Genomic DNA, 23,551 nt, shown 5'->3' with positions numbered 1-23,551 from the left:
AAAGGTGAAAGGAAACAAATGACAAATGTAATAATGTCCAGCTCCTGCTTAAAGGTCACTTTTGCCTTTCCCCTCCTCCCCCTCACAAACTTCCTGAACCTTCAAACAAATTACTCCTTAATGTGCTCATTTTTTAAGCTTGTTTCTCTCGTCAGGAAACCATAGCAAACATGCCCTGGAGACTCCAGAAGAACAGTCACTGAGAAATTCCAGCTCTTTTCTACATTTAGATATTTATACCCTGGGTCTTTGTACTATTTGTCTCAGTGATAGAATCTAGTATCGTACTTTATGCAAGAATTTTATGAGTTATTAACTGCCAACAGTTCATAACCCCTCAGGGTCAATTAGCTGCTTGAATTAGGCTCTAAAGAAAGCCAAGTGTTACAGCACAAAAACTGTACTTTTTAATATAGTCCTTAGAGCATGACAATTATGCGAATTTGAAATCAACAGGAAGTTCAATTTTCAAATGTAATGTTCAGTGAGATTTATTACAGCAAGTACAGCTATCCTGGAAGCTTCAGAAAGGCCATTATCAGACCTACAAGGAAGTGACAATGCTTACAGAGGAAGTGATGCAAAATGCAAGTTTAATATAAGGTTCATTCCATGTAAAGAGCTGTCAGCTGTTGAAAGGGTTAGACCAGTTTCTCATAATCACATTGTACATATTCTTAATGACGGAATGTTTGTAATTTTTTTGTACTTTCCCTATCTAATTATTGTCTACTGTAAAAAAAATCTTCCCTAATAGAAGATTTCAATTGAGCAGATCATTTGAATGACCTTAAACATTTAAAAACATATTGAGGCCGCTTGTAAGGCATTGAGGATGGTGTGCTTTATCTTGTAACTGACCATAAATGTTATGAAAAGATTTTTTTTCTCTTTTCCTGGATTAGGATTCAGAATAGTGATGATATGATTTATCACTTGTTAAAAAAAACTATTTGAATCAGTTACAGGTGGGATTGATTATCATTTAACACCAAGCTTTCCCTCTGCATTCTTTTCACTGGCTAGCTTATCAAATCACCTTGTGAACTGTCAGGACAGTCAAAAATAGTTTATCCATTTATCAATATTTAATACCCTTGAGCCTAACATAATTGTAACAATGTCAGAAAAGGTTGTATGTAATATTACTGAAACTGGACTTAAATGTTTGATGGAGAGGTACATTATACTTTAAACACACTAAGACTTTTCCAAGTCTGCCCAGGGTCTGCTTGGTAATCCAAACAGACTGTGTGTCTTTGTCGACATTGCATATTTGGTTGTCTCAATAGCAATTCAGGCAGACCAAGAATGTTATTATTGACATTTGCTACAGTTGTGTCACTTTTTCTTCCAGCTACAAAGTAATTACAATTTTCACAATGTGTCCAAAACAAGCTACAGGTTAGACATTTATCAGATTCCATAAATTTCTAATTCAACATTGCAAGTGTCAACAATAGTAATAATTAATAACAGCAAAGTATTCAACAACATTAAAAATGCCAAAATGTGATTCACACATGAGAAAGAGGCTACCAATCAGAAAATACAGAATAAAAGGAATGTATAAATATTTGTAGAGTTTTATAAGTTGGGGATAAAAGCAATGAAGGGAGTAAGGCATTGAATTACAAAAGTGTGATTTGATTGCATAAAGCTCTGTGATTGAAAAAGGGATAGCAGCTGATGTGGAATGGGTAGATTTAAAAGTTATTGGGGATGGACTCAGATGTAAGATAAAAGAGGTTATAGTGAGGGGGACCAGTGATGTCACAGAGGGGTAAGATTTTGAATTCAGCAGATTGGGAGACTGAAATATATTAGCTATCTATATGAAAAAGTATAACAGAAAAATGGGATCAGTGATAATGGGAACTGCAGATGCTGGAGAATCCAAGATAATAAAATGTGAGGCTAGATGAACACAGCAGGCCCAGCAGCATCTCAGGAGCACAAAAGCTGACGTTTTGTGCCTAGACCCTTCATCAGAGAGGCAATTCAGAGACGACTTACTCGATTGATTCCACAGGTGAGGAGTTTACCTTATAAAGAGTTACTGAGCAAATTAGGCCAATATTCTCTGGAGTTTAGAATATGAGAGGTGATCCAATTGAGGTATATAATATGCTAAAGGGGATTGACAAAGTAGATGTACAGAGGATGTTTCCCTGCTGAGGCAATCTAGAACGAGAGGTCATGTTTTTAGGATAAGAGTGGCAGATTTAAAACAGACATGAGGAGAAATTACATCCCATAAAGGATCATAAATCTCTGGAATTCACTACCCCAGAGTATGGCAATCGAGTAAGTCGTCTCTGAATTGCCTCCAGTGCAACTACATCCCTCCTCGAGAAAGGGGATCAGAACAATGTGCCAACAATGGCTCAATTGTATCCTTTATTTTAAAGAATTAAAAAATAACTTTAAAAATTAAATTAAATATGTGAAGAAATGTTAAGTTCGAAATTTGTTCATGTTCTGCTCAGTTCCATGTGAGCATTTGATACATATTGTGTAAATAAGTAATGGAATTAACAGAAAGTTGTTGATAACTCCATTGCATTCATCTTAAAAACAAAGTCCCATTTTTCTGTTATACTTTTTCATATAGATAGCTAATATATTTCAGTCTCCCAATCTGCTGAATTCAAAATCTTACCCCTCTGTGACATCACTGGTCCCCCTCACCATAACCTCTTTTATCTTACATCTGAGTCCATCCCCAATAACTTTTGAATCTACCCATTCCACATCAGCTGCTATCCCTTTTTCAATCACAGAGCTTTATGCAATCAAATCACACTTTTGTAATTCAATGCCTTACTCCCTTCATTGCTTTTATCCCCATCTTATAAGACTCTACAAATATTTATATATTCCTTTTATTCTGTATTTTCTGATTGGTAGCCTCTTTCTCATGTGTGAATCAGATTTTGGCATTTTTAATGTTATTGGATACTTTGCTGTTATTAATTATTACTATTGTTGACACTCGCAATGTTGAATTAGAAATTAATGGAATCTGCCTGTTGGGATATTGAACAAATTTAAGCAGGAGATAAACAAATTTTTAATTAATAATGTTTGTAGGGTTATTGTGAGTGGGCAGGAAAGTGGAGTTGAGGCTGAGATGAGATCAACCACAACCAAATCAATGGCAGAGCAGGCTAACGACTGAATTGTCTATTCCTGCTCCTATTTCTTACATTCTTATTTCAAAGCATATTAATGATTTAGATGAATTTTACAAACTGTCAGAATTTAGCTCTGAGACTTGACGGCTATCTAAACACTAAAATTCTGTTATTGGTTTTATTCATTCCTGGGGTTCACCATATTGTTTCACAATATGAACCACGAAACAACATATTTCTGAAGATGTGAGGACATATTTCAAGCAGCGCAATTTTCTGTCATCAACAGAAGTTTCATTATTTTTGATCACAGTCTACATTAATTAAAAACAATACAGATACCAGTGAATAAGCAAAAGGATGCAATTTAATCTCAGGTTCATATGACATCCATAAACTAGTTGGACTTTGCTCTTGTGGTTTACGATGTTATTCAAAACCTTCAAGTAAATTACAACTTTCTTACTCATTTCCTACTATCCTTAATTGTTTTGGGGAGGACTGATAGCTCTTACACATGCACGCCAGAGTTCCTTTGCATACGTAAAAGGTCACCACTGAATCTGTCACTGCAACAATGTGCTTATTTAAAACATTTACAATCTTACTAAAATGAATATCTTACAAAATATTAAAGGATGGCAATGCTGATACAATAATTATATCGGATATGATATGCAATGTGTTGAAAAGATTTGGAGTGGTTAGGTCAGGCAGTTCTGTTACATCCAGAATCAGATATGTTGAACATTTTATTCTAATGCCTGGTGTTTTGCTAAACTGACCATATTGGGCATTGCAATATGTTGTAGGCTCCAGATCTTTTTTCAATTTCACATTGGATTTTCACTACACCTATAGTCCCACTGAAAGGGTGGCTGCAATAGAAAGTAGAAACATGCTGTGAAAGGGCTTTTGAAAATTGTCATTGTGTACGCTATGCAGTAACATCAGAGGTACATTGACCAAAGCTTTTTGTCCTGAGTCAGCAGTCTTTCTGGCAGATCCCTAGATAGGACAGGATCGGAAAAGTGCTGGACTATGGCTGGTACCAGGTCCTTACTCTCTCTATTTTCGTAAGGGCCCAATAACATAAAATATTCCTACAAGATGTCGGAATATATAGGCAACTCATGTGTACACATGAAAAGATTGGCCATATTTCACATTATTTTTCCAGGTTGTGGTTAGTATCAGGGAGTAGCTCTCAGGGAATAACCACACAAACACAGGCTTCAGCAGCAAGTGTGTACATTTTCGCCATATAAGCTCTACTCCATCAGACCTTTAGCATCAACTTTCTGACCAATACTCTGGCAGAGGTTAGGGGCCCCATCTTCAGCAGATGACAAACCAGGGCCAGAAAGTCAATTGGTTCGGAAGGGCATTTCCATGGTGAGTATTTTGACTTAAAACATTCTTACGACATTGAATACTTTACCAGAAAACAAATAAAGAAAACATCATTATAGCTTTTAAAAATGAAGTAGCTAGATATTTGGAAATAAAAGGATAATTACAAATGAAGAAAGCAATGGATAGTATGAAGAGCACAACTTTCTAAATTCTTGCGCAGAGAAAATGTCTTTTGCCTTCTTGTGAAAATTTATTATCACAGGCTCTCTACACTAGAGTTGTTGCTCAGTTTTTATTTTGATGTTGTTTAAAACACTTTCAAAGCTGTTTCTTCAGATTAGAAGATTAATAATAATCCTAAATATTGATAGCCCATAGGAAAACTAAGGGCTTCCTGAATTTATTTGTGAAAAGTGGGTGAATCAGAAATTTTTCGAAAATGTCTTTGGCTTAGGAGCCTTCGTACCCAGAAATGTTAAAGCTTGCAATGCAAAAGACTTGAATATATTGCTCTAAAGAAATTGTTACCAGTTATCAATTTGTTTTATTTCTGAGTAATGAACTGTTCACTTCTTTCACTAGTCCAGGAATGCAAAGTTTTTCTCATCTTTGCTGACCACATAATTTAAATACCACAATAACCACCATTATTGTGCCAAAAAAAATTGTTTTTAATCATCGATAATAAAATGTGAGGCTGGATGAACACAGCAGGCCAAGCAGCATCTCAGGAGCACAAAAGCTGACGTTTCGGGCCTAGACCCTTCATCAGAGAGGGGGATGGGGAGAGGGAACTGGAATAAATAGGGAGAGAGGGGGAGGCGGACCGAAGATGGAGAGTAAAGAAGATAGGTGAAGAGAGTATAGGTGGGGAGGTAGGGAGGGGATAGGTCAGTCCAGGGAAGACGGACAGGTCAAGGAGGTGGGATGAGGTTAGTAGGTAGCTGGGGGTGCGGCTTGGGGTGGGAGGAAGGGATGGGTGAGACGTCCCAATTCCTCCGCCTCCGCCGCATCTGCTCCCACGATAAGACATTCCACTCCCGCACATCCCAGATATCCAAGTTCTTTAAGGACCGCAACTTTCCCCCCACAGTGATCGAGAACGCCCTTGACCGCGTCTCCCGTATTTCCTGCAACACATCCCTCACACCCCGCCCCCGCCACAACCGCCCTAAGAGGATCCCCCTCGTTCTCACACACCACCCTACCAACCTCCGGATACAACGCATCATCCTCCGACACTTCCGCCATTTACAATCCGACCCCACCACCCAAGACATTTTTCCATCCCCTCTCCTGTCTGCTTTCCGGAGAGACCACTCTCTCCGTGACTCCCTTGTTCGCTCCACACTGCCCTCCAACCCCACCACACCCGGCACCTTCCCCTGCAACAGCAGGAAATGCTACACTTGTCCCCACACCTCCTCCCTCACCCCTATCCCAGGCCCCAAGATGACATTCCACATTAAGCAGAGGTTCACCTGCACATCTGCCAATGTGGTATACTGCATCCACTGTACCCGGTGCGGCTTCCTCTACATTGGGGAAACCAAGCGGAGGCTTGGCGACCGCTTTGCAGAACACCTCCGCTCAGTTCGCAACAAACAACTGCACCTCCCAGTCGCAAACCATTTCCACTCCCCCTCCCATTCTCTAGATGACATGTCCATCATGGGCCTCCTGCACTGCCACAATGATGCCACCCGAAAGTTGCAGGAACAGCAACTCATATTCTGCCTGGGAACCCTGCAGCCATATGGTATCAATGTGGACTTCACCAGTTTCAAAATCTCCCCTTCCCCTACTGCATCCCTAAACCAGCCCAGTTCGTCCCCTCCCCACACTGCACCACACAACCAGCCCAGCTCTTCCCCCCCACCCACTGCATCCGAAACCAGTCCAACCTGTCTCTGCCTCCCTAACCGGTTCTTCCTCTCACCCACCCCTTCCTCCCACCCCAAGCCGCACCCCCAGCTATCTACTAACCTCATCCCACCTCCTTGACCTGTCCGTCTTCCCTGGACTGACCTATTCCCTCCCTACCTCCCCACCTATACTCTCTCCACCTATCTTCTTTACTCTCCATCTTCGGTCCGCCTCCCCCTCTCTCCCTATTTATTCCAGTTCCCTCTCCCCATCCCCCTCTCTGATGAAGGGTCTAGGCCCGAAACGTCAGCTTTTGTGCTCCTGAGATGCTGCTTGGCCTGCTGTGTTCATCCAGCCTCACATTTTATTATCTTGGAATTCTCCAGCATCTGCAGTTCCCATTATCTCTGTTTTTAATCATCATTGTTTTGTGATGTCTTCTGCGTCTTGGGCTACTGAGTTACAGATAATATTAGCCTTTGTTGTCATCACTCTGAAATTTGGCAGCACTGTGCCAGCAACAGGGGTTGACTCACCCAGTGATTTTACCTAATCATCTCCTCATGGAGAACTGCTTGATCTCCACCCTGTGTTCTCCTACATGGATGAAATCTCATCTAAAGGATTCATTGCACGAGGATGTTGTATGTGGGACTGGGTCATTAACAGCCATATCCTAGAACAATGTGATGCAACACCATTTATCATTGCTTTCAGTACACTGAGTAAAATAACATTCCCAGCTCTCAAACAATCGAATAATCAAGAATCAAACAGTCAACAAAATTTGAAACGTGTTTCCTACTTAAAAGCTTATTAAAATGGTAGTCTAGTATATATAGCACAGTAAACGACAATACCTAAAACACATCATTCATAAAATCTTGCCACGTTGTACCTTGAATATTAAGTTTACATACCCAGTCCACGATTAATATCTTGCCTATATTTAGCTTGCGTTTCAAGTACTTGGCAGTAATTGCCACAGAATTAAAGAAGCAGAACCCCCTATGGAATAGAGAAAAGAGAGAAATAAAAAGGCAAACCTGTCAGAAAAATGGTTATAAATAATGATCTGGGGCATATTTTAAAAAGCTATATGATCTCTGTGGCTATAAATCTGCTTCTGGGAGTACCTAGAAAGCTTTTCCTTTTGCATTTTACAGCCATCTGTTAATGATTAGAGTGTTGTAGAGGCCAGAGCTATGCAGGTGACTGGCAGTAACCCCAGCGCTGTTAAAACAGGCAATGCCTCTGGTACTTACATGGCAGTGGATTCTTCAGCGTGATGGCCAGGGGGCCTGACAACAGCAAATCCATTCTATAAAACAGAAAATAAATACTGGTTTAATCTAATGACAGATTTCCGTGAGCTTTGAAGCATTTATTTATTTTTGTTTTAGTACGCGTAAATCGAGGGTTGACTGTGATGGAATAAACAGAACATTTTTCTGTTCTACATTTACAAAGTTCTCAGCCATGCAGAGAATTAGTACCTTGCCATCCCTACACCAGCTAGAGTCAAAAACTGATCCTCCTCCCACCCCATTCCCACACAACAATTACTTTTGATGCAATTGAAAGGAACCAGAACCAGCCAAAAGGGAAAAAAAGTTACATCATTATGGAGGAAGATTAATTTTGGCGAAATGTGTGACCTGTATTATCTTTTACAGGTTTAAGATTTTCTTATATTAAAATCATTGCTCATCTGGACACTGCTTTTGTAACAATCAACTATTTAAAATGAAGCCCAGTGCAACAGTGATCCACAATCTTACAGTATTTCTAACATGTGGTCTGTTTCTGTGCCATCACTATGACTGTATGACGCTATCTAACATTTCCTCAGGCTCTCTCCTGTGGAAGGGGAGAGAAAGAGAGCACAAAGGACCAGATTTTCCAAGTATCGGCAATCTCACGCCATGAGATCTCTATTGCACACCATGTTTTTATATGAAAGGAGAGATCTCTGCATTTCTGACAGGAAAGTCTGATCACGGTGCCCTTAAAAGTGTGAAGCTCTTTTGCCATTCTGTCAGTTCTCTCACGGTGTTGGGAAGGGGCAAATCATGTTCCCATTTAACAGCATTGAGCAGCCCTATTCTAAAATGTAAAAGTCCAGAATCACAGGCAGAGTCTTTGACAGCTGCTTCCAAATGGTATGTACATAAGATAGCTGAGTTGTGGGATTTGTGTATCAGGAGGGTAGGCTGCCAGTTTGAGAAGGGGGAAGAGTGCCACAAAAGTAATAAGCTGGCTGCATGCCAAATGAAGAGGGGATAGGTTGGCAGGTAGAAGGGTACTAGGTGGGATAGAGTTCCAGGTGGGTAGGAGGTAGGGAGCTATGGACAGAGTGCCAGCAGGGGAGGATGCCAAGTGAGTAAGGGGTAGAGTGCCATGCAGATAGGATACAAGGGAGCAAGTTCACAAGAAGGTAGTTACACAACATTGTATTTAGAGTAAATCTGGTTGGTGAGAGATATCAGGTGCAGGTGGGGATGGAGGTGGACAGGTGCTAACTTTTGTTGGGGTGGTGACGAAGTAGGTGCCAGAGACAGATCAGGCCCGGAATAGAGAAAGTGGGTCAGTGGATCCAGAGATTCCAGTGGGAGGAGGAGGATGCTGCCTATGAATTGGAGGAAGAAGTGTAGTAGCTCTGGAGCAGGGACATGGGGTGGGGCTGAACTAACATTGGTAGCCGGAGAAAGTAGGGATGGCTCAGAGTAGGATGAGGCAGAATAGGTCTGGAGGGAGGTAAGTTGGAGGTGGCAGGTCCATTTGGGGTTGGGATAGGAGGTTCAGGGAAAGGGGTGCAGGACTGGAGTAGGGGTGAGGTGGGTATTGGCGGGTCATCTGGACAAAGGAGGGATTGTCAGGTCAGGGTCTGGGACGTTTAAGCGGTCTGGTGCTAGTGTAGTTAGGTTATGTGAGATAAAGAAGGGGTCAGTGGAATAGTTACTCAGGAGTTAGGCCATCCATTTAATAGCTTGAGTGACCCCGAAACGTCAGCTTTCCTGCTCTGAAGATGCTGCTTGTCCTGCCGTGTTCAGCCAGCTCCACACCTTGTTATCTCAGATTCTCCAGCATCTGCAGTTCCTATTATCTCTGATAAGATTGTTGGCAACTGTTTTACATTCGTTGGCATGTCGTGAATATTTATTAACACCCAAGCCTACTAGAGACCATCACACATCTCCTTCTTGAATCTGCCTTTGCAAAGGAAGTCTGAAGAGACATGAAGTAACTTTTGTTGAGGTTTGTTCCAAGCAACTCCATGAAGTGCAATCAGTGAGGATAGGTAACTGTACGTCCTCCAAACTAACACTCAACACTGGAGCCCTCCAAGAATGCATCCTCAGTCCTTGACTGTACTCCCTATACAGCTATGACTGGGTTGCCAATCTCTGAACAAACCTCACCTACAAGTTCACTGATGAAACTATCGTAATGGGACGAATATCTAACAAAAATGAGTCAAAATACAGATGGGCGTTAGAGAGCTTGGTGACATGGTGCAACAAAAAAAAATCTGTCACTCAATATCGGCAAAAGTAAAGAACTAATTATCAACTTTGGAAAGAGAGAAGAAAAGGCTTCCATCTAAATCAATGGAACTAAAGTTGAGAGAGTGAAGTGCATCAAGTTCCTCGGAGTGATAACTGATGACCTGTCCTGAACTTCTCACATAATTGCAACAGTGAATAAAAGCACAACAATGTCTCTTCTTCCTCGGGTGGCTCAGGAAATTTGGCATGTCCATAAGGTCCCTCACCAACTTCTACAGATGTACCATTGAAAGTATCCTGTCCAAGCGCATAAAGGTCTGGTACAGCAACTGCTCTGCCCAGGGCTGTAAGAAACTACAGAAAGTTGTGTGCACAGCCCAGAGCATCACAAAAGCCAACCTTCCACCCATGGACTCCACTTGCACGGCTCGCAGCCACAGAAAGGCAGCTAACATCATCCAGGACGCATTGCACCCTGGGAATGATCCCCTACAACCTCTTCTGTCAGGCAGAAGATACAGAAACACGAACACACGCACAAGCAGCTTCAGGAACAGCTTCTTTCCAGCCGTTATCAGACTGTTGAATGGACTCGAGCCTCAAATAATGTCACCTGCAATGTAACCTGTATGGCCCTAAGTCTTTTTGATCTGTACATCCTTTGCTTGCTGTGATCTACATGACCTACTTGCAAACAAAGTTTTTCACCATGTTTTGGTACACGTGACAATAAAATCAATCAATCAATCAATCAATCAGGAATACAGGATGCTGTACTCTACAGTCTGTTCCCTGAAACATACTCTGAGGCAAGTATCGACTGCACCTGGAGGACCATCAATTCAGTAAAAGATGCTTTCTGGTCTGCCCAAAACTTGTTGGTCTTCCAAAGCAAGGAGTTGACCTCAACCAGCGTAGGAACCAAGGGCAACTTTAAAAGAGATGTGCGAGGCAGATTTTTCACACAAAGGGTGGTGCGTGCCTGGAACGTGTTGCCAGTGGAGGTGGTGGAAGCAGTCACAATAGCAACACTCAAGAAGCACATGAATATATGAATAGGAAGGAAGTAGAGAAATACAGATCCTGAAAGGGCAAAATATGTTGGCGCAGGCTTGAAGGGTGTATGGCCTGTTTCTGTGTTGTGTTGTTCTTCTTTGTTCTAGCAGACTAGCACATTCCGAGGTTCAGGGCTACATGCGGAGGGATGCAGTGAAGCTTGGGGCAGCTGCTGCCAAGGCACAGTGGGGAAAGACCACTGTCTGAAGTCTTTCTGCCAAAGTTAAATGGAGGTCCATTTAGTTATCGGGCCCTCCCAGTGCCTCAAATGTATGTAAGTATAATCTTCTATAAGTAAAAAGTGCTATGGGTTTGTCTGTTCTCCATATGTAAGGACGATACAGAATCGAACATGCCATAGTAACTATGTATGTAAATAAAGATCTTTTATGAATAAAGTATATCTTTGAAATAAAAGAAAGCTTACATTATGAGGGGGTGAATGCTGCCTGGGTCCACCTGCTGACCTAAGTGAGACAGCCACACTGGCAGGCAAGTGAGGCTCGACATAAATGGGGAATTGATCTAAAGGGTGATATAAAACTAGAAAAGGAAATTACGAAAAAAAGTGGGTGGGGAGGTTGGCTGGATGGAGAGGGGGAGTCGGAAATGAAACTTGAAGAGTATGGTTGTCCAGGGTACTGGAAGGATTCTGGGAAATGGAGGGAACAAAAATAGAAAATACTGGTGAAATTCAGCAGGTGTAGCAACATATCCGGATGAAATAGAGTTAACATTTTGAGTCCAATATCAAATAACGTTTGACTTTTCACCGGTGCATTACACCAAGAAGAAAACTTAGCTTGCCCCAGAGCTGAAGTATGTCCCCATTTTATGTTCATCTCCACACCTTTGTTTTAAGAAAAAGCAGAATTCTATCTATTGTTACAGAGCTTTGATGTGAACCAGATATGAATTCTCACTCCTTCAAAATCCTAAATTGGGATGCCTACAAGTGCATGTGAAAACATCATCGTGTGTGGTACTCATGATACCCCACCGTATTAACATTTTCAGGCCTACATTCTACAGCTCTCACCAAACTTTTATTTTATTCTATTCATCATATACACTTTTAAAACAAGTATGCTTACCATGACACCATCTTCCACCAAGTCTCTGATTATACAAATTGAGGCACTCTTAAGTTTTACTGCACTTCTAAAATGAATTCTCATTAGATGTGGAAAACTATTGACTAGGATTCTTTTCCTGACAGTGTGCCTTGCATTATCAGGTTTCCCACTGTGCTCATCCCAGTCAGTTACAGCTGGCTGATTAACCTGTAACAGGATAAGGTTTCAGTGGTTCCTTATTGTAAACCCTTCAGAGCTACAAACAATTTACAGCTGCTGGTGGCTTGCAATTTCTTGAATGACCATACCTTTTAAGTTGAGATCCTTAATCCATGTCCTAAATTTGACACTGTCTCACATCGTCACTTTTAATCTGTTGCGTACAATATGACATCTTATTTACAGATCTATGCTCACAAGCTCCCCCAGATTGCTAAGGTATTTGATGGGTATCAACAGCTTTGGTTACTCTGGTCTGTCGATAGTCCTAAGTCTCACAATCTGCTACATGATCCTCAATGTCTTTAAAAATCCCAGGTCATCACAACACAGACTCATTTCCAAGTCTCCTCTTAATGACCCCCATGAGACCCTGGTGCAGCTTCCCTTGGACATCTTCCTGAAGTGAAGGTGGAATGAGAACTTATTTGCTATACACAAGTAAGTCTGCCACAATTGTAAAATGTCTTCAGTCTCAGGTTATTTACTTACATGGACAACCTGCTCAGCTCTTTGGTCTGTCCAACTTACAATGTAATACCAATGGATATTGAGACACCTCTGGTCCTTTAGTTGCTTCATTTGAGTGTCTGACTTGACTTTGTGAATAAACTCAATAACAGACCTCATATGCCTGTAGGCTCTGGTTCTGGAGAATGCATATGTTATCATCTGCCGTTTTCACCATATATATAGTGTTTCTTAAACTTCGTGCAATGAAATCAAAATCTTACTGCATCCTTGCTCGTTCCTCCTCATCTCATAGAGAAATGAGATGATCTATTTCAATGTGACTGTAAAATCATACATTCAATCTCTTGCAAGCCCATTTAACTGACACAGCCTTCTTCTCAATCACACCACATGATCTTTCTGTGTCTGATAATGCTCATAATGTGTAATAGATTGGTTCACCACAGCCATCAGTTGATCATGGAAAAGCACTGCTCCTAAGCTTGAAGAATCAGTTGCGATGATAAGTTGGAAACAACAAATTAGAGTGCATGACGGCACTTGATGGCATTGGCACTTTCTTGATCCCCTGAAAAGCAGTGTGTCAATGTAAGTTCTAACAACATCTTCATTTCAACTTGAGGAGTTGTCTCATGGGTTCTGCAGTGGTTTCCGAGTGAAGAAAAGTTTCACCATCGAGCTCACCATCCCTAACAATCTTTGGATTTTAGAATGCGAAATCTGGTAGTGGCTTTAATCTTCCAAGTGCCCGCCACTGTTGATAAAATGTTTCAAAAATTGAACTCCTTGAAGAATTCACATATTGTTAAGGGTTAATATTTCTGCTTGTGAGCAATTTAAGACTGCATGCACTCTGGTCCTAATCTTCAACTGCTTCCCCATGAATCCTTGTATCATGGGGCATACATCTCCATGAAATATTGGACATGGTCCATTCAAAAATCTTTGCGACTAATGAATTCATCCCAAACAGCGGTGTGATAAAATAATGTCTCATAAATGGAATCATGACTGTCATAAGCAATCTGGATTGCTTATGCAATGGCACATGCCAAGATCTATTACCGGAATTGAGCTAAATGAAAATGCTATGTTTGCATTGTTTGGATAAACACATCCATAGAAATTAGGTGATTTTTCTTTGTTACTGCCTTGTTCAGCTATATTACATCAACACAAATTTGAATTGTATCATCAGACTTGGTTAGAGTAACCACTGCTAGGCATCACTTAGTTGGCTTCAAGGCTAGGGAATGATGCCTATTCTGGTCAACTGTACAAGTTGCTCCTCAAATGTTTTTATTAATCAATCTAAAATTTTCCTGCAGATAGAGAGAAATTTTTATCTTCTTGAGGCTGTCCAGTGGCAGCAATGTTAAGTGTCAAATAACCTGCTATTGTACCAAGCAGTCTCGTGGTGCCACTTGTCAATAAGCATGTTAAAAGCTGGCCAACAAGTTTCTCCATTTATCATAGTTCTTAATAGCAGCATTCTGGTTCACCAGAAACTGTCGGGCAATCTGACAGCAGCATTTCCTGGGTCCAAAGCTGTAAATCAAAGCCTACTCTTGGGCATATCCCACATTGAGAAGGTAAGTGATTTTCTTTGCACCTCATGGAATCAGTGTTGTGGGAAGAAGGGAGTTGCAGAGTTAGAGAGATAAGAGTGGGGGTGGTTTTCAGAGGCCATTGCCTTGATTCCACCTGTGTCTCTAAGTGTCTCTACATTGGAGCAAAGGGAGTTTCACCTCAACAACAAGCAGGTAGATCGTGCAGGTTATTCAATCAGGAAGGTGGGTTGTCAGCGATATGGCAAGTTAAAGCATTTATGTGCTCATCAATTAACTACTGAAGGGCCTTAATAGCTGAAGAGTTGACAGGGTATCCAGTGGAACTCTCAACTGATGATTAACTGATGAATGGCAAGCAGAAGGTGAATACCTCTCCTCGGCCAACATGCCCAATTATTTCCCCTTTTCACCATCTTATAACCTTCAGACAGGAGGACATCATGCTCATAAGTATTCAATACAATTTTCAGCGTCATAAAGTATTCCGTTTTTCTTTGAATTCTTTGAAAAACATAATGATCATATGAGCTCCCGATCTTCTGCAATGTAGCTTTTTCCAATTTTTAAATAAGATTGAAGCCACAATAGGCCTCCAAACGCCACAGTGAAATCTCTTGAGTATGAAGTATGGATAGGTTTCTTACTATTTGGTGTCCTCCTACATTGGAGATTTGTTTGAAACATATCTTTAGTCTGGAATGTTTTTCCTTCCAAACCATGAAGGTGCACTGTTGGTGACTGCAGACAGTGTTTTCATGCTTCATTATTTAATAATATAATGGCACCCACCCCAGTGTCTAAATCAAAATTCATGAGATGGTCATGACATAAATATCAGCTTGTTAACATCTATCCTCCATTAGCCCAGTAACCACAAATGTTTCTTCTATTGTAGACCGTTCTAACTGATTAGTCTCTTTGAGTGGTTAGCTATTTAATTTCTTGTTTTTTCTTGACACTTTATCCCACTTCTATACATTTATGGAGCTGATCAATTGTGTAGCAGATAGGACATTTGCTTTTAACTGCTGGGCATGCCTGCGCACGTGAGGTTGTTTCTTTTACAGTATTAACACGGACTTTCAATGTTTGATGTATATTCTAATAACCGCATTGGATTCTCATGTGTGAAGTTTGTGGTTTTGTACCTTAAGAACTGAACGAGTTCTGCTGAGTTCCAGCGTCAAGGCTGATTGTCTCCTTTGAGGATTGATCTGTGTTGCTTCCAGACTTCTGCCTCGCTCACCACATAAATGACTTTCTCTATGGTCAAGTCTTCTTTGGATGATAATAAATTGGACAAAGACACATAATTCCTGCAAGAATTCTGTATTTTAAGAATTTTGATATGAAGACACCACAGTCACATTTCTCCACTGATCAGTTGATATAATTAATGAAGTAATCTATGGATTCTACTGGATGATGAACTCTCCAACTCATCTTAGTCTTTCATGAAGTACATAAACTCTGAGGCTGATTAAATTATCAATTTTCAGTGTCTCTTCAGATGACTTTTCTTTACCATTTGGAGAGTTATAACTGCATCAACTACCCTCTGGCTTGTATACAGATTTGTACTTATTTATATAACTTCTAACTTAGTATCTAATTTGTAAGCATTTCAGCAATTGTTCTCTCCAAGATATATAATTCTGAGTTTCACTTGGTCCATTTCCAAAATTAATTCACCTTGGTAATTTCTTTTTCTGGTGTCTTCCTAAAGTGACTACATATTTTGTTTGCTTAAAAGGCTTTCATTTAACTGTAACAGCATTTCATTAACTACAGAGCTGTTCTCTGCTGCTCTACTAAAGTTTGTTCTTGTGTCTTTGAAGATTGCCACCTTCATACAGCTAATATGGTAGATTCCACCTTTTACAGATAAATTAGAGTTTGCCTAACCTTAGCCAGTAAAATGGCAAATTCTCGCCTTTTTACCAGCTTCACTGTTCGCTTTCCTAGTTTGAGTCTTTAATAATTGATTTCCACTTTTATCAAAGTCTTACCAATTGATTTCTAATCCTTGCAGTTTAAGTAAATAATTTCTGCCTTTACTACTCAACTTTCTGTCCCAATTGCGTCAGAGTTGCTTTGACTTTTGATCTCCCCAATGTTATCCATTTGATTATTGCCTTTGTGATGTCACTGGATCGACAACTGTGGACTAAAATTTCTCTTGTAGTCTTTTTCTTCCATTTCTGAGGCTACGCCCTTGCTATTGTGGTGACACTGCACCCCAGCCGTAAATGTTTCAATTTCTTGCTTTTCCAGTCTGGATTATTGGCCATTTTAAATTTTGTGCTGGCCCACCATTGACTTTAAACTTCCCTCACAGGGCCTCCAATGTCTATTTATTCACTGGTGTATCCAACTTGAAACCACTTCTACAGACACAGCCTCACAATGCAGCCTGCATCTGTTTTGGAGTTGCTAATTCTCCTTTTCCAGGGCATTGCTGGCCCTCCTGTTTCAGTGCATCTCTTAACAGGTCTGAAATGCCTTTATAACTCATTGGAGTTTTCTTCATTGTTGTGAATTATCTCAGGTGTTTCTTTTGTGGCGTCTTGTTTTTACATATTCAACTCTTCCCTGCTGCTGACCGTGCCACATGGGCAGCAACATCCATCTGAGTTTGACGATTTCACACCATGGGTTGCTAGAGCAGTCAACTCAAATCTGCAACGGCTCATAATGAAAGTTGCAGCCACTATCCTCCAAATGTAGCAAACCACAGGGCCTGCTTATTCCATGGCAGTAAAGGAAAACTATGCCTTGGTCTTACCAAAATAGTCTTTTGTAGTTAACAAGGTACAGTTTATCGCACGTTGATTGCTAGTTACAAGTTACATTGATATGACAGACGTTGTTGCAGAGACTTTGAAGAGAACCAGATGTTCGGTTTTACTTCTTTGAAATCCTCAGCTGTTCTGCCCACAAATCCATATAACCTCATCACAGTCGATGGTGCTTATGGCACTCTTCAGCATTAACCCTTTCAGATACATATGCTGCACCTTTTATAAAAAGAAAAGAAAACATATGCATCCAGGATCAAGCATAGCTGTATTTCGTATTCTGTCAAGTTACCAGATTGCATTCTCTGGTTAGGCTCTTGCTTGAAGAACAGCTATAACTACTTAATCAGCAAGACAGGGCATTCTTTTGATTATTAGTTAGTGATGATTAGGGAAGTAATTAATTGTTTGATGTAACATGTTCAAATAGAAGAATGCATTTGTCTGTGAACATCAACAAAAGGCAATTTTTAGATTACAGAATCACGATTAATATCAGAGTGATATGGTTCACTTGGAGGAATTTTATTCCAATTAAAACGTTGTGTTACAAGTCACTTGCTTCTGAAGCTATTCAGACAAAGCACTGTGATTTAACTGGTGAATGAGTCACCAATGTGCATCTTCTGAAAAGCCAATGCAAGCTTGGTTTCTTACAGCTGTAATGCTTTGTCCGTACAGTGTTAATTTCAGTAGAAGAATGTTTCAAATGCGTAAAATCTCATTGGACACAGAAGGAATCTACTACTAGAATATGCACATTACACGGCTCCCTTCACCAAGTCATTCTCAGAAACTAGATCATGTGATATTGCTCCACTTGTGCTATTTGACAGTTTTCTTTTTGTAAAAAAATATCTTTCTGTCCATTCATGAAATGCTATGTTGTGTGGGTGTGGAAGATCAGGTGCTGTCTGCTTTTGGAACTGTTAATACAAATGGCAGGGAGGGACAGTGAGTGCTACAGGAGCACAATTATTACAGTCAGTATCAAGAAAATGAGGCAGAATACTGCATCAAAGTGTTTAAAATATGTGGAATACAACACTGGTGCAAAAGCTGGACCCCTAGTTGGCTCCCAATTTGAGGTAGATCCTCAATTTAAAAGAAATACAAATTTTGTTAATAACAATATAAATTTGCATTGTTCACTGAAAAAAGAAAATGTGCCCATTAGCCATATGATACTTAGGTTTGCACTGAAATTCATACTTTTTTTCCTGTGATTAGCCTTATCTGAATGCTCCTGACCCATCCCAATCATTGTTATATGTCACAATGTATCATGTACAGTTAATCAGCTGATGGGCAACATGTCAGTGCAGGCTTGGAGGACCGAAAGGCCAGTTCCTGGACTGTAATTTTCTTTATTCTTTGTTCTAAGAAAACTGTGGCCCATTATCAACAGATTTCAAGCTCACCTTAAGCCTACAGGAAAATATTTGTAAATATTGACAATCTTTAGGTCTTCTCAGCTCAAATCAGAAACTTAGAAATGATTCTCATGTAAACTAATCTTAGTAATTATGAAAAATGGCATTAATCTTGGCCAAACCTGAGTCTGCAATGCACCATGTACAATTTTGCATTCTTACACAGCTCTTACACAAAAGGAGAAAGCACATCTTTTTCACTTCATCTTATGGAAGTGGGTGTCACTGGCTGGCCAGTAGTTATCGTCCATCCCTAGTTGTCTTTGAGAAGGCGATGGTGAGCTGCCTTCTTAAACCCTGCAGTCCATGTGCTGTAGGTAGTCACACAATACCCTTTGGGAGGGGATTCTGGGATTTTGAATCAGAAACAGTGAAGGAACGATGATATATTTCCAAGTTAGGATGTTGAGTGGCTTTGAGGGGTACTTGCAGATATTGGTGGCATCTGCTGCCTCTATCCTTTCAGATGGAAGTGATCATGGGTTTGGAAGGTGCTGTATAAGCATCTTTTGTGAATTTCTGCTGTGCATTCTAGAGGGAATGCACACTGCTGCTACTGAGTGTTGGTAGTGTGGAGAATGGATGCCTGTGGATATATTGCCAACCAGATGGTGTCAAATTTCTCAAATGTTGTTGGAGCAAGTCCAGCAGGAATGTGGCAAGTCCAATTGAGTTTCAGGTAAATGATGGGATGATGATAGTGAGGGATTCAGTAATAGTAACACCATTGAATATCAAAGGGCAATGGTGAGACCTCTTATTGGAGATGGTTATAGCCTAGCATTAGCACAGTGTAAATATTCCTCATGACTTGTCATCCCATGCCTGGATATCGTCCAGATCTTGTTGCATTTAAACATGGACTGCTTTACTATCTGAGGATTTGGGAATAGTATCGAGCATTATATGCAATCATCAGCAAACATCCCCACTTTTGACCTTATGATGGTGGAAAGGTCATTGATGAAGCAACTGCAGATGTTTGGGTGAGATCGTGAGTTGTTTAATTGTCCACCACTATTCATAGCTGGATGTGGAAGGAATACAGAGCTTAGATTTGATCTGTTAGTTGTAGTATCACTTCGCTTTGTCTGTCACTTGCTGCTTATACTGTTTGACGTGCAAGTGGTCCTGTTTGGTAGCTTCACCAGAGAGGCACCACATAATCTTCAGTCAGGTTTGCTGACATTTGTCATTGCAGCTACCTCACATGAGCAGGCTTGTTGGCTTGGTCAGGGTTTACCCTCAACACTGTCACTGTGTAATAAAACAAGCCAAACTACAGATAGCTGAGAGTTCTCATGAGCTGATCAGCATGACGAGGCTTCATCCTTTATGTTGTAAGCCTCTGCGCAAAGAATTAGCAGGAGGCTGGTAGCTGGTGGCTGTGCGTGGGTGGGTGCGGGGAGATGTATGGGGGTGCTGGGGTAAAATGTTTCCCATAATGTCACAATTCTGAAGAGTGCAAAAACCTTGGATGGATATATTTTTGAAGGTTGCAAGAGACATTTGGTTGGATAAAACTCCGGCAGTTTTAAGATGGAGATGCATCCAAAACCTAGGTGGCGCTCTCTGTACTACCCAGTTTATTTCCCCAGGGGCAGGGTGGCATTTGGGGTGACCTACCTGCCAGTCAGCAAATTGAGGCACTTAATGCCCACTTAAGGACTTCTTTGGATTGAAGATCGTGGCTGATCTGATTGTGGCCATTCTGCCCTTCCCCACCACCTTTGTCAATCAAAAATCTGTCCAATCAGTCCAAAGCACATTCAATGACCCAATTTATAGAAAATAGAACATAGAACAGTACAGCACAGAACAGGCCCTTCAGCCCACGATGTTGTGCCGACCATTGATCCTCATGTATGCACCCTCAAATTTCTGTGACCATATGCATGTCCAGCAGTCTCTTAAATGTCCCCAATGACCTTGCTTCCACAACTGCTGCTGGCAATGCATTCCATGCTCTCACAACTCTCTGCGTAAAGAACCCACCTCTGACATCCCCTCTATACTTTCCTCCAACCAGCTTAAAACTATGACCCCTCGTGTTAGCCTTTTCTGCCCTGGGAAATAGTCTCTAGCTATCAACTCTGTCTATGCCTCTCATTATCTTGTATACTTCAATTAGGTCCCCTCTCCTCCTCCTTTTCTCCAATGAAAAGAGTCCGAGCTCAGTCAACCTCTCTTCATAAGATAAGCCCTCCAGTCCAGGCAGCATCTTGGTAACCCTCCTCTGAACCCTCTCCAAAGCATCCACATCTTTCCTATAACAGGGCGACCAGAACTGGATGCAGTATTCCAAGTGCGGTCTAACCAAAGTTTTATAGAGCTGCAGCAAGATCTCACGACTCAAACTCAATCCCCTTGCTAATGAAAGCCAAAACACCATATGCTTTCTTAACAACCCTGTCCACTTGGGTGGCCATTTTAAGGGATCTACGTATCTGCACACCAAGATCCCTCTGTTCCTCCACATTGCCAAGAATCCTATCCTTAATCCTGTACTCAGCTTTCAAATTCGACCTTCCAAAATACATCATCTCGCATTTATCCAGGGTGAACTCCATCTGCCACCTCTCAGCCCATCTCTGCATCCTGTCAATGTCCCGCTGCAGCCTACAACAGCCCTCTATACTGTCAACGAAACCTCCAACCTTTGTGTCGTCTGCAAACTTGCTGGCCCATCCTTCAAACCCCTCATCCAAGTCATCAATAAAAATTACAAACAGTAGATGGCCAAGGACAGAGCCCTGTGGAACACCACTCACCACTGACTTCCAGGCAGAATATTTTCCTTCTACTACCACTCGCTGCCTTCTGTTGGCCAGCCAATTCTGTATCCAGACAGCTAAGTTCCCCTGAATCCCATTCCTCCTGACCTTCTGAATGAGCCTACCATGGGGAGCCTTATCAAATGCCTTGCTGAAGTCCATATACACCACATCCACAGCTCGACCCTCATCAACTTTTCTAGTCACATCCTCAAAGAACTCGATAAGGTTTGTGAGGCATGACCTGCCCCTCACAAAGCCGTGTTGACTGCATTTAATCAAGCCATGCTCTTCCAGATGGTCATAAATCCTATCCCGCAGAATCCTTTCTAACACCTTGCAGACGACAGACGTGAGACTTACTGGTCTGTAATTGCCGGGGATTTCCCCATTTCCTTTCTTGAAGAGAGGAATTACATTTGCCTCTCTCCAGTCCTCAGGTACGACTCCAGTGGAGAGCGAAGATGCAAAGATCTTTGCAAGCGGTGAAGCAATTGCATTTCTCGTTTCCCAAAGCAGCCGAGGACAAATCTGGTTTGGCCTGGCGACTTGTCAATCTTAATGTTTGACAAAATTTTCAGCACATCAGCTTCCTCTATCTCTATCCATTCCAGCATGCACACCTGCTCTTCAAAGGTTTCATTCACTACAAAGTTCGTTTCTTTCGTAAAGACAGAAGCAAAAAACTCATTTAGGGCTTCCCCTACCTCCTCAGACTCCACACACAAGTTCCCTATGCTATCCCTGATCGGCCCTTCTCTTTCTTTGACCATTCTCTTATTTCTCACATAAGTGTAAAATGCCTTTGTGTTCTCCCTAATCCGTTCTGCCAAGCCTTTCTCGTGCCCCCTCCTGGCTCTCCTCAGACCGTTTTTGAGCTCTTTCCTCGCCTGCCTGTAATCCCCTAGAGCTGAACTTGACCCTAGGTTCCTCCACCTTATGTAAGCTACCTTCTTCCTTTTGACGAGAAGCTCCACCGCTCTCGTCATCCAAGGTTCCTTTATCTTACCCCTTCTTGCCTGTCTCAGAGGGACATATTTATTCATCACTCGCATCAACTGTTCCTTAAACAGTCTCCACATGTCTATAGTGCCTTTACCATGGAACAATTGCTCCCAGTCCATGCTTCCTAACTCATGTCTAATCGCATCATAGTTTCCTCTTCCCCAATTAAATATCCTCCCATTTTGTCTAATCCTCTCCTTCTCCATAGCTATGTAGAATGTGAGGCAGTTATGGTCACTATCACCAAAATGCTCTCCCACCACAAGATCTGATACCTGCCCCGGCTCGTTTCCAAGCACCAAGTCTAGAATGGCCTCTCCCCTCGTCAGCCTGTCAATGTACTGAGTTAGGAAACCCTCCTGAACACACCTTACAAAAACAACTCCATTCAAATCTTCTGCTCGAAGGAGGTTCCAATCAATATTGGGAAAGTTAAAGTCACCCATTACAACAACCCTACTATGTCCGCACTTTTCCAAAATCTGCCGACCTATGTTTTCTTCAATCTCCCTGCTGCTATTGTGGCGCCTGTAGTAAACACCTAACGAGGTGACTACTCCCTTGCTGTTCCTAATTTCCACCCATACTGACTCAGTAGGCAGATCTTCCTCGACAATGGAAGCTTCCGTAGCTGTGATACCCTCTCTGATTAGTAGTGCTACACCCCCTCCTCTTGTTCCCCCCCTCCCTATTCTTTTTAAATGCTCTAAATCCTGGAACATCCATTGATCTTTCTTATCCCATCTTCAGTGGGTGACCCCTTATCTTTAAACTGTGCCTCTTAGTTCCAGATTCTTCCACGTGTGGAAATATCCCATCATTATCAACCCTGTGTCAAGTACCCTCAGAATTTAATCTGCTTCAATAAGGTCACCTCATTCTCTGGACTCTGTGACAACCCACACCCTCTTCCTCACCGAACAATCCTTTCATCCCAGCAATCGGTCTGAACCTCTCCCAAAGCCAGTGTATCCTTCCTTAAAGAGTCCAAAATTACACACAGTGTTCCTAATGGAGTCTTACCAATGCCCTGTAGAGCTGTAAAGGCTTCCCTACTTCTGTATTCCATCTCACTTGCCATAAATGCCGACATTCCACTTGATTGAATAAATACTGGCTGTTAATGTTTGTTCTGTGATTCATATATGAATCTTTTTTGGCTTTTCTACACTTCTTGTCAAAGTGCGTAACCTCCCATTTTCCAAGATTATACTTTATTTGCCAATCTAATTTCTCACTCACTTAACTCACTAAACGTACCCTTTTGCAGATATTTT

General features: G+C 41.4%; 1 protein-coding gene across 1 annotated transcript in view; it reads right to left on the bottom strand.

Annotated features, from left to right (window-relative positions):
* Positions 1-23,551, bottom strand: part of LOC125447373 (histone deacetylase 9-like) — a 737,956-nt gene that overhangs the window by 117,391 nt on the left and 597,014 nt on the right. Inside the window, exons 21-22 of the mRNA XM_059654559.1 lie at positions 7,625-7,680; positions 7,280-7,367 (exon numbers count right to left, since the gene is read on the bottom strand). Coding sequence (XP_059510542.1) covers positions 7,280-7,367; positions 7,625-7,680 — 144 coding nt within the window. The remainder of the gene's footprint in view (positions 1-7,279; positions 7,368-7,624; positions 7,681-23,551) is intronic.

The sequence above is a fragment of the Stegostoma tigrinum genome, chromosome 2 (genome assembly GCF_030684315.1).
Source record: "Stegostoma tigrinum isolate sSteTig4 chromosome 2, sSteTig4.hap1, whole genome shotgun sequence".
Classification (NCBI taxonomy): Eukaryota; Metazoa; Chordata; class Chondrichthyes; order Orectolobiformes; family Stegostomatidae; genus Stegostoma; species Stegostoma tigrinum.
Note: the sequence above shows the minus strand (reverse complement) of the source record. Positions and strands in the feature narration are given on the sequence as shown.